A 12,002-nucleotide genomic window follows, 5' to 3' on the forward strand; every position below is an offset into this window, starting at 1 on the left:
TCTAGGAAGATGCAAATAAGCTGAGGGACAATGTATGGGTATGTTCATATATTTCATATGCTATTCTTTTTCCCCAGTTTAATCAGTGGTAAGCAATTATACTTGGCAGGTTCTGGGGACGACGGAATATAAATATGTTGAAACACATGAATATTTTTTTCTGAGAGAATTTGGATTTATTAGAGAAAGTATAAGAGCAAGAGAGGAGAAGGGAGAAGGCGAGTGGGAGGCTCCTCGTTTCTTGGGTTCTGGAGCACCATCAGACACGTGCGAGATGGCTGGCACGTGCCAAGAGCTAGGGTTTTGTTCAGGCGGACGGTAGTTCAGGATTTAAATCACCGGCCGTTATAACTCTTATCCAGACCCCACTTTAAGTTATTACCTGTTTACTTATTGTAATAACCTATGCATGATGGGAATGGTGGTCGTTTTTATTTTGCAGCTTTCAGTGCTCATGGGAACAAAGTAAATATTCTTAAACTCAAATCTACATGCCACGGGTAAGCATAATAAATTTTGATTTCTGAAACTGTGATTTCGAAAGAAAAAGACATTATTTTTTTTTGTTATTATTTACTATTTTCTCTGGTAAGATACACAAATGATTGGTATCACGGACCCGTCCAACATAATTGGGGGATATCAGAGTTATTGGTGTTTCTACAACTTCTTTTGGAACGACTCCATGGAGGTTTTTAAATTATTACACTGAGGACGGAGAGGCAATTGATGTTGATCACGCTTGAGATCTGCACATCACACTCAACCACCAATCCTCCTTGAATAAGCCACCAGTGGGCTCTCCATTCCCACCGAGATTTATCCATTTGAAGCATGCATTGCAGCATACCATGCCCTGCATCCTGAGTTATGCCAGAGAGTGCTCGCCAATCCAGGTTCTGGGTCATGGATGGGCAACTGTAGGAAAACCTTTTGTATAAGATCATACCTGATGTGAAATAAATGAGAGCATGATGGCATGAGACGTTGAGCAAAACTGCCAGAAACCATGTGTCATAAACCATCAAGCAAAAGATAAATGAAATCATACAACCGACGCAGAACAGGTCCATCTGCATTTTGATGTCTTTGTTCGTGATCGCAATAAATTTTGATCGGGTTACCATCCTTTCATGATTCAAAAAAATGAAAAGACAAAAAAAGCATCACAAAAATCCAGGGACGGATGGAAAAGGAAAAGGGTTTACACTTCTGGAAGTGGTAGCCACCGACATAATGCATGAAAGATTTCTCAAGCAACATCAGATTTTCCAACATAAGACCATCACTTATGTGAGCACAGCTAATATGATCAAATTTACATGGCAAATCTCTTGCAGATATGAAAGGCCAGTCAAAGTCCAACACTGGCAGGTATACCGATCCAGTTCCGGCTTTGTAGAGTCGTCAACCATTCACTGAGGCTCTAAATGGTGACTCCTTGAAGCATCAAGGTCTTACTGAACTCTTGTAATTGGAATTCATCTCTGGACAAGGCAGCCACATATGAGAGCATTATTCTCCACCAAGCAAATAAAAGGTTTACGCATTACGCTAACAGAAGAGATTCAAAGAAACATATAACCTTGGATTAAAAATGAATATGTGGTACTCCAACTCTATAAAAGGTAACTAGTAATGCTGCAACATTTAGAAGAGATGTCCATATAATGTCTTGACCACAAATAGCTTTGGCAGTTGAATAAGAAAATTGCAACGATAGGAGCAAGACCATTCTACATGCATCTATGAATAAAGAGGGTTCAAAAATTGAATATATCCTTCACTCACATCTAAATATGAATAAAGAACTCGTTAGCATTATTAAAACTATCCTCAAACACTTCCTCTGGCATGTGTCACTATGTTCTCTTCTTTAGATATTCCTAGAAGAAAAGAACTAGAATTCTAATTACAGTGCACATTGCCTCCTGTTTTTTCCCAGAGCTTCATAGAGGACCACCCCCACTCCTGCACCATCCCAGCCCCCTACCCCCTTCCAAAAGGAAAAAAGAAAACCCAGAAAAGGAGAAGGCTGAGGTTATTTTTCCATAGACAATCTTGCAACCTCACTCTGTTAAAATTACAAATGAACTCCCTCTATCTCTCTGCTGCTCCTGCATGCCTCCTAAATCAATAGGTTCTTTCCCATCCCTCCAAACTGAAAAGATCCAAATCTACCCCAGGAAACCCCGCGCCCCCCCACCCACCCACCATCCCCCCACACCCAACCCGGGAAAAAAAAAAATAATAAAATCAATACCTACTTCCTGGAAAGGCACCAATTACCATTTCTAAGTGTTTATATGAAAAAAAAAAAATGATTGGCATTAACATTTGGAAGTCATTGATATAGAGAGGTCAATTGTCGCCTGCAAATATATGATCGACAATAATGGTTCAAATTATGTACTAATCCAGATTCCATACACTAGGATAGTAAATAATTGTGCGTCATAAATAAAATAAACAAGTAAATAAAGACATCGGCATTAGGCACATGCACGCTAGCAATAGGCATGCACCATACACTTGTGAAATGCATCTGATTTTTAAAATGTGCATGGGCAAGGACTTCTACTTTCTGTGCAAAGAGATGCAAAAAATGCACATATCTACACTTAAGGAAATGCCACGGAGAGATGACTGAGTCTAACATGAGAGAGACATATGTCGTCTGCACAACCGCACATCATGCAACCTGGAAGTCACAGCAAAGGATTGAGGGCAAAGTTGAGCCTAAAAGGAGCAAAAGATGACCTGAAGGAGAGTTGAAAGGCTGAGTTAGAGTTCCCTTAAGATATGGTAGTTAAATATATCCTTATTTTACCTCGCACCGATATTTACATATCTCGCTGGTTTCATGTATTTACAACTCACAAGCACCTTAAATAACTATCCAAGGCTCAAATTTTACAAGTTCTTGATGTTCACTAGAGTGATAAACACACGTTTCTCTAAACATATGTTGGAGGAACAAACTTAAACCTGTAATTCATAGAGTGGTTTACATCCTTTCTCCACAAAGCTAAGGTCTTGTGATATATAGACCTTATTATTCGAAACCTAGCTAAATGGCATATCCAAACAACCAAATCTAAAAGAAGGAGAAAAAGGAAATGGAAAAATTAAGAAACAGGTTGGCAAGCATATAAACATTATGCAATCAACAATGACAATATAAACATAGTGATACAACCTCATTATTGACACCAGAAAACAAAAACAACTAATAATAATCTCACAAGCCATAAAATGACTTTAAATGTCCAGATATACTCTGTTGAGAAGAAATTTACTTTAAATGACAAAAAAGAAATTTGGGGTAAATTGTTTGTTGGAAAGTAAAGGTGTGCTCCATACCTCCAAATTCAACATATCCCAGGGTTCTGAATATGCATCCTTTAACAAGCTCCACTGAAAATAAAACAACTCACAATCTGCAAAACCTGAGAGAAAACGGGATCAACAAGGTACAACATTAGTGAATGACAAAAGCATAATATAGCAGTTTATCTTACATCAAATCATCTAATGTCATGTTCCATCAATGTTCTTTTTGATGCCAGCCTCTTTACATTCTTATTTGATGCATCAACTTTAGGTGTGACCTTTCCGAGCTTTCTGGTATGCTTCTTTTGCGATGTTATAAAACTCTGAAGAGTTTGCTGTCCCCTCTTTTGCTTTGCAGAGACAACTTCATTTACCGCCTTTTGAATAGCATCCTTTGCAACCTTATAGAACTCTATATTTGTTGCCCCTTCTCTTGCACATCTAACAGCATCACAACAGAGATCATTATACCTTGCGGTTGAAGGATCTTCACAATTACCTCTGAGCTCAACACCATAATCATCCAAAACAGAACCTTTCTTGGCATGTTTTGTCCACCGTTTCAGGATGTAATCTTTTGGAAGTGTGCGGACACCATTGACAATGAAGACTTTCAAAGCATGTCTGCACAAGACACCAGATAACTCAAACATGCAGCAACTACAATGTGCTTTGTTTTCAGAGGCATTAAATGTGACTCTGCATGTCTCTTCAGCATCTTCATTTCTCAACACTTGATACCTCCTAATTGCTCCGTCTTCAATTTTATCTACATGGTAACCCAAGGATTGAACAAATTCCTCCTGAAATCTGTCAAATATTGTCCTTGTGTAGATGCCAGCTGCTTGTTTCTCCATTGGTGAGGCAGTCCTCAGAAACGGCTTTGCAAACAATGTAACAAAATCTGCTTGGGCTTCTGTTTCGTACCAACTTGCAATGGCCTGTCTAAGTTGCCTAACAGCCACCCGCAAAGGGGTCTTTTTAGTGAAATATTTTTCAATAACCTTGTCAAAATTTTCGCACCTTTGAGATACGGAGACTTCTGCAAAGAATATTTCCTTCAAGTAGATGGGAACCCACTGATGGCGAATATTGTACAAGGACTGCAGGTAGGTGTTCTCCTTCAGGCCATACTTATCAATTATTGCATCCCAACATGACTCAAACAATTCTCTTGTTTCAGAATCATCAATACATTTCTGCAGTTCTCCTTCAAATGGGGTTTGTACAGAATACAGATTACACAGTTCCTGTTGGATGGTAAATAAGACATGTTTCTTACAAAAACAATGATGGGTGTTTGGTAGTACTTTTGCAACTGCTACTGCCATCGCCCTGTTTAGTTCAGTAACTAACGACACTGGATGGCGTGCGGGCATGGCTGCAAGCCAGTTTTCAAAGAGCCAAACAAATGATGCCTCTGACTCATCAACAAGCAGTGCACATCCAAAAACTACAGGTTGCAGGTGATGATTTACACCCATAAATGTAACAACAGGCATCAATTCCTTGTCATTTTTGTATGCTGTGTCAAGTCTAACAGCATCACCAAAGTAGTAATAGGCCATTCGAGCTTTAGCATCAGCCCAGAAAATGTTGGTCATGCAATTGTTGTTTCCAACCTGCACTGCATAGTAAAATGCAGGATTCTCCACTTGTGTCTTCTTGAAATATTCAAGAAGATTTTGAGCATCATCTGGACCCAAGTCATTGTACTGAATCTCCCTAGGATACTGTGAGTCCTGACCATTTAACAGAAGATTGCGAGTATCATCAAAGTTCTTTGAAATAACAAGTATCTCTCCTTGTGACCGAATGCACCGCACCTTGCTTGGTGTCGAACATGTCAATTCATGATTATGCTCCAGCACAAGTTTAGAAACCACCCACAAATCGCCATCTTTCCGAATTATCTCAAATAATGCCTCACAACCTTCTTTATTAGGATCTTGAATTTGCAACTTCGTGTTATCATCACCATTGTTGTCCCTTCCTGAATGGTACCGATGCTTTGAGCAGACAAGTTTCAACATTTTAAGGGACTCATCATGCAACGAACGGCGAGACTGCCGAACACGAGCTTCAAAACCCACACGGCTAGCATATGCATAGTAGAACGTCTTTGCTGCCTCGAGAGATTCAAACTCCATACCATGATATGGATCTATCACAGCATCTCCTTCTGTGGCAATATAATGCACTTTGCTTGGCATCCCAACTTCATGATTATGCTCCTTGACGAGCTTTGTCACAACCCATTTCTCATCACTTCTTCGAATCACTTCGAGCATAGCCTTGCACCCTTCCCTTATGGATGCTGCCCTTTTCCTTGTTTTCTTGCCAGCAATGATGCGCTTCTCCCTGCTGAACCCTTCTCTCGAACAAACAAACCTCAACATGATCACAGACTCATTGCATTTTGATCGCCGGGACCGTGCAATGCGAACAGAGAACCCAACACGGCTAGCATATGCAATATAGAATGTCTTTGCAGCCTCCCCTGATTCAAACTCCATACCCACAAAAGGATCCAGCCTTGGATCCCCTTCCTGTGCAAACAGCTCCCTTCGGACAGACTGCTCAACCATCTCAAGAGGTGGTTGTTGCTCCATATGGTGGTGTGGTGGGATTGAGTGTTGCTCGGGCTCCACGACATGGGGACTGACACCCAGCGTCGCCCAAAAGTTGATGCTATCATCTTCGAGGTCTACATGGTGCTCTATCAGTTCATTGACACCATGAGGGTTGCCATCCATCATTCTGAAAAGGACTCAAAAAGCCTTGAGAGCTCGGAAGCAATCACAAAACCATTTTTCATGCTTCTAAATTCAGCAAAGCTGAATGGAACCGGATTCATGGAAAAATTGCAATGAAAAATATAGTAAAACAAAGCTTGCAATAAAAAAAGTGGTGCTCTATCAGGTCCACTGCCGCCGTGCTGCTGGTCGTCCATCATTCCATAGAAGAATCAAAACCTACGAAAACTTAAAAGTAACTAAAGAACCAATCTTTTCACGTCTTTGCAATCAGATAAGCATGGATTGACGGAAAGATTGCAACAAAAAAGTTTACCAAATAATAGATCGAGCCTTGAGAGCTCGGAAGCAATCACAAAACCATTTTTCATGTTTGTAAATTCAGCAAAGCTGAATGGGACCGCATTCATGGAAAAATTGCAGTGAAAAGTATGGTAAAACAAAATTTGCAATAAAAAAGTGGTGCTCTAGCAGGTCCATTGCCGCCGTGGTGCTGGTCGTCCATCATTCCATAGAAGAATCAAAACCTACGAAAGCTTAAAAGTAACCAAAGAACCAATCTTTGCATGTCTTCGCAATCAGATAAGCATGGATTGACGGAAAACTTGCGATAAAAAGGTATACCAAATAATAGATCGCAGTTCGGGGGGGGACAAAATCAAAAGCCAACAGAGCTCAGAAGTAATCAGAGAAACCCCTTTTTCTTTTTCATAACTTGATAAACAGAGGAGCCAAGTTTTCTTAGATTAATGGAAAATTTACAACAAAAAGATCGCGACATAATGAATGACAGTTCTGAAGAAGAACCAAAACCTCCGAGAGTTAAAAGTCAAATCAAAAACTTTTTTTTTAACCATTTCTCGACAGTAAGAAGAGCCAAGGGCATCAAATTGATGGAATACTTCCAACAGAAAAGATGACAACATAAAAAATGGCAACTGTGAAGAACAGTCAAAACTCAAGAGCTCAGAGGGAATCAAGAAACCAATTTTTCTATGCCTCAACAATCATCGGAACATCTGATTGATGGAAAAATTGAAAGGAAAAAAAAAAAGCAAAATATTAAATTGCCCGTCTTAAGAATGAAAACCCTTGAGAGTTCACAAGTAACCAAAAAAAAAAAAAAAACACTTTGTTGCATGCCTCAACGACCAGAGAAGACTAATGGCATCAGAACGACGGAAAAGTTTCTGCAAAAATATCGCAAAGACAACAAATAGCAGCTATGGAGAAGAATCGAAATCCTACACAACTCGGAACTAATCAAAGGAAACAAGGGAACAAAAAAACATGTCTTTCATGCCTTAGGATCGGATAACTCGAAAGCATCAGGAGGGGGATTGCAACAAAAAAATATAGCAAGATACTGTGGCAACAGCCATCGATAAATCCAGCCAGAATAACTCCGGAAATCTAGGTCATGCGCAAAAAAGATAGAGAGCAATTATTTATTCATAAGAGAGTGAAACCAAGATCAAACCCCTAATCAGAAAGCCAGAAAATTCAGCAAAAACAAGCTAAGTGGAAGAAAGAAAACGATGCGGATAAAGAAAACCTGGAAGGAAAGAACCGCAGGGAGATCAAAAGGAGTGACTAAAAAATAATTCAAAAAAAAACAGGAGAGAGACAGAGAGTTAATCCGAGGAAGAGGGGAAGAGAAGAAGATTGGGAGGAGGCTCTCTCTCATCGCTTCTTACTTGCTTTGGCTCGCTGCTGGGGTCTTCTCTTACGCTTCTCCGCTTGGCGGCTGGGCCTCTCCGGCCCTCGCCATCCCCCCCGATGGTGTGAGGATAACCCTAAACTCACCGCATCGCAGCGCAAACCTTAGACCTTAACACAATTAATCACTCCATCAAAAAGACAAAAAAAACAACTAATCATGGCTAGAAGTGGGCGGCCTTCGGCTTGGGCGACCCTGTGCTCCGCCAAGCCTAGTTGAATTGTCTTGTCCTCATCTTGGCACAAACATGCTTCAGTGACCATTTAACCTATCTATAGAACTTAAACCATGTAATTAATAATTAAACAATATTTTTATTTTTCTTTAAAAAATTTAAGTATGTTTTCTTTCCATCTCGATATCAAGATGATGAAAGAGATTGTGCCATGTTAGCTTAAGCTGGTTTAGCTAGCACTGCTTTATAGGATTTATAGGCTCCTTTATTATTCTGTTAATGGACAAATTGATTATCTAAGTTATTTCCCCAATAATAAGTTGCTCTATCATGAGCAAAATTATTGATAAGATAATTATATTTATAAACTAAATTACATAACAAGTCATCAAATAGAGTTCATGAGGCAGTGATGCATGATTGGAGGAAGTTGGATTGGAATCGAAATAAATGATTTTCATTCCAAATATTTGATTATGAACATTCCTATTTTAAAGGGGTTTTAAGTCCCAAAATCCAATATCTACTCTATCAATAGTATTCAAATCTCATTCTGATTTTTATTTTGATTCCGATGTGAACCAAACACATTAAGGAATATGGCCATTTTGATTCTCATTTCAATCCATTCTGATTTCAATTAAGCATAAAAATTATGATGATTTACTAATCTAATATAATATATATATTATAAAGTAAAAACTGAAAGAAAGTTTTTTAGCATTTGAGATTGTCCATGTAAGCAATTTTTTCTATGCTATGTATCCTCCTATCTAACAATCATTTAAATATTAAATTTAAATCTTAGATTAATAAAAAATTATATTAAATCTTATTTATATAAATTAAATTATATTATTAATATATGGTATTATTGTATTCTCACAATTAAAGTCTATTTATATAGATAGTTGAGAATATAAAATAACATTAAGAATATGAATGAATATTATTTTATTATTTATATATAATTTTTTTCAATATGATCAGATCTAGAATCCGTGTGCAATGCACGGGTTCAAAATTAGTGAATTATAATTTATAGCAAACAAGTGTATATTTATCTTTTTTTTTTTGATAAAAAGCAAGTGTATATTAACCAATATTGTATGATGGATAGCCATTTGGTTATGGTTAAACATTTTTGCATGGATTATAGAAAGTTCAATTTTTGATCCCAAAAATAAATTAAATAAAGATGCATTTGATTTGCGATTGGAATTGAAATTGAAATTGAAATAAATTAGAAAGAAAATCGAAATGAACATATTTTTTAATATATTTAATTTTTAAAATTATAATTAAAATTAAAATAAAATTTAAATACTAAGAAGGAGTTTACATTGGATTTGGAAGATTAGGATGGCCTCATTCCCCTCCGAAATTGGATTAGAACTCTTCGTTCCAACAAAATAGTGTTCTGTGCACTCTTTATACTGTTAAGCTTTTCTTTTTTTGTTCTGTTCCAAGCTGTAATAGATTGTTACTTTAGTTTGTTTTAAATTTTAGTAAGCTCTGCTTCTCTCTTTTAGCAAAAAAAACAAAAAAAACAAAATAGTTGGAATGGGATCCAATAGTTCTCATTGTCAAATCTCTACTCCTCCTCACCAAAATGTCCATATCGTGGCTTACAGTTTTTTTTAAAAAAAAAAATTATTTAGAGTAAAATTACCTTGGATTCAGTACAAAGATTAAAAGAGTTCATTACTTAAATAATTTTTTAAAAAAAATTATTTACCAAAACAATGTACTTTTTAATTTATTTATAAAAATAATATAAATTTATAAAATGCCATTTGAAATGGCATATTACAGTGTCTACCTCACCATCCTCTCTACTCTACGTGGACAATCCAAAAAAAAAAAAAATTAAAGTCACCATTTGAAATGATGTTTTTAAAAATATTATTTTAAACGGTGATTTTATTATTTACTTAAAAAAAATGAGAAAAAATGGTAAAAAAATAAAAATAAAAATTTTAAAATTTTTTAAAATAAAAATTTTAATTTTTATTTAAATAAAAATCATCATTTTAAATTAGTATTCCTATGTCAAATTATTTTTTTAAAAAAATATCCCAAAAAAATGGGTCTAAAAAAATAAAAAATGCCATAAAAAAAGAAAAAAAGGGGGAAAAGAATGGAAAAAAATAAAAATTGTAATTCTAAATTTTAAGAAAATAAAAATTTTAATTTTAATTCAAATAAAAATCATCATTTTCAATTATAATCCTTATTTCAAATTAATCTTTTTAAAAAAATATCCCAAAAAAATACCTCAAAAAAATAAAAAAATAGAAAATACCATAAAAAAGGGAAAAAACTAAAAAAAGGGAAAAAATAATAATAATAATTATAAATTTAAAAAAAATAATTTTAATTTAAATAAAAATCACCATTTCAAATTAGTATCCCTATTTCAAATTAATTTTTAAAAAAAATATCCCAAAAAAAGAAAAAAAATACCTCCAAAAAAATAAAAAATTAAAAAACACCATAAAAAAGATAAAAACCAAAAAAAATAAAATTATAATTCTAAATTTAAAAAAATAAAAATTTTAATTTTAATTCAAATAAAAAACTCCTTTTCAAATTATTTTCTCCATTTTAAATTAATTTTTTCAAAAAATATCCCAAAAAAGGAAAAAAAATACCTTAAAAAAACACCATAAAAATAGAAAAAAATGGGAAAAAATAGAAAAAAATTTAAATTAAAAATTTAAATTATAAAAAAAATAAAAATTTTAATTTGAATTAAAAAAAAATCATCGTTTCAAATTACTTTTCCAATTTCAAATTAATTTTTTTAATAAAATACCTCAAAAAAGAGAAAAAAATACCTCAAAAAAATAAATAAAATAAAAAATATCATAAAAAAGAGAAAAAATAAAAAAAAATCAGAAAAAATTTAAAAAAATAAATTTAAAAAAAATAAAATTTTTAATTCTGAGACACATGAGACTATGTGTATCTATGTCCATAAAGCATAATATCCGATTACTTGAAATGGTATTTTCAAAAATAGGCTAAAATATCAAAAAAATAAAAAATATAAATTTTAAATTTTTAAATAGAAAAAAAATAAAATAAAAAAATAAAAATTATAAATCTAAATTTTTAAAAAATAAAAATTTTAAATTTAATTAAAATAAATTTTATTTCAAAAAAAGAGGAAATGAAATAAAAATTTTAATTTTAATTCAAATAAATTTAAAAAAAATAGAAAATCAATCCGTATCATCCCCGTATTGACTTATAGCAGCCCAAACCGCATCATACCGAGCAGTTGTAAAAGCACCATAATGTACCGAGTCTTACCGACCTATACCGGTCCATACCGCACCGTACATAGCTGTTCATACCCGTAGCAGATCGAGATGTACCAGTGCGGTCCGATTCATCTCATTTATCAAAAAATCAGCTTAAACTTTACTGGTTCCCCACCGACTTGTCTGATTTAGCTTATCTTTAGATATTTCAAAAAATATAATTAAATTATCCGACATATTATTATTATTATTATTTACGTTATAATTTCTATAACTCTTTTAGCATAACTTTTTCTCCCCTAATGTTTTGAGACATATGAGACTATGTGTATCCATATACATAAAGCATAATATCTGATCACTTAAAATTAAATAATATAAAATAGAATCAATAATTAATAATATAAAATAGAATAAAAATATCAAGTGTACAAAAAATAATACAATAAAGTTTCAAAAATACTAAACACAAATCTAAAAAATACTAAGTCTTACAAGGACGTCGTGGTGCCCATGGTCGCTTGAACCTTCTCAGAAAACTCCTCAATAGCTGCTCCTGCTCCTGTATCTGCTGTGATGGCTCCTCCCCTATATTAGTGGAGGTCTGCTGGTCATACTGCTCAGGAATAACTGGTGCTATCGGGTCATCTACGGAATGAGCGATCCCCTCAACCCTCTCATTTGGGTATACGGATGGACCTGAAAAGAAAGTGTCATACTCATGTAGCCAACTGATACCCAGTGATGTC

At 34.6% G+C, this 12,002-nt stretch overlaps 1 protein-coding gene across 3 annotated transcripts; it reads right to left on the reverse strand.

The window, feature by feature from the left end:
* Positions 1 to 1,189: 1,189 nt before the first annotated feature.
* On the reverse strand, positions 1,190 to 7,938 carry LOC105033852 (protein FAR1-RELATED SEQUENCE 9). Of its 3 annotated transcripts, none has more exons than XM_073243598.1 (4): positions 7,787 to 7,938; positions 3,522 to 6,093; positions 3,364 to 3,449; positions 1,190 to 1,487 (listed from the first exon to the last, which is right to left on the reverse strand). In XM_073243598.1, exon 2 carries the CDS (start codon positions 6,090 to 6,092, stop codon positions 3,528 to 3,530), a length of 2,565 nt encoding a protein of 854 aa, XP_073099699.1. In that variant the 5' UTR covers position 6,093; positions 7,787 to 7,938; the 3' UTR covers positions 1,190 to 1,487; positions 3,364 to 3,449; positions 3,522 to 3,527. The 3 variants fall into 3 exon arrangements, with proteins under 3 accessions (XP_073099699.1, XP_073099698.1, XP_073099700.1); XM_073243597.1 differs by lacking the exon at positions 7,787 to 7,938 and adding an exon at positions 6,406 to 7,780 and having other exon boundaries at positions 3,522 to 6,308; XM_073243599.1 differs by lacking the exon at positions 7,787 to 7,938 and having other exon boundaries at positions 3,364 to 3,440; positions 3,522 to 7,780.
* Positions 7,939 to 12,002: the final 4,064 nt, after the last annotated feature.

Source organism: Elaeis guineensis, chromosome 9, assembly GCF_000442705.2.
Source record: "Elaeis guineensis isolate ETL-2024a chromosome 9, EG11, whole genome shotgun sequence".
In the NCBI taxonomy this organism is placed as follows: Eukaryota; Viridiplantae; Streptophyta; class Magnoliopsida; order Arecales; family Arecaceae; genus Elaeis; species Elaeis guineensis.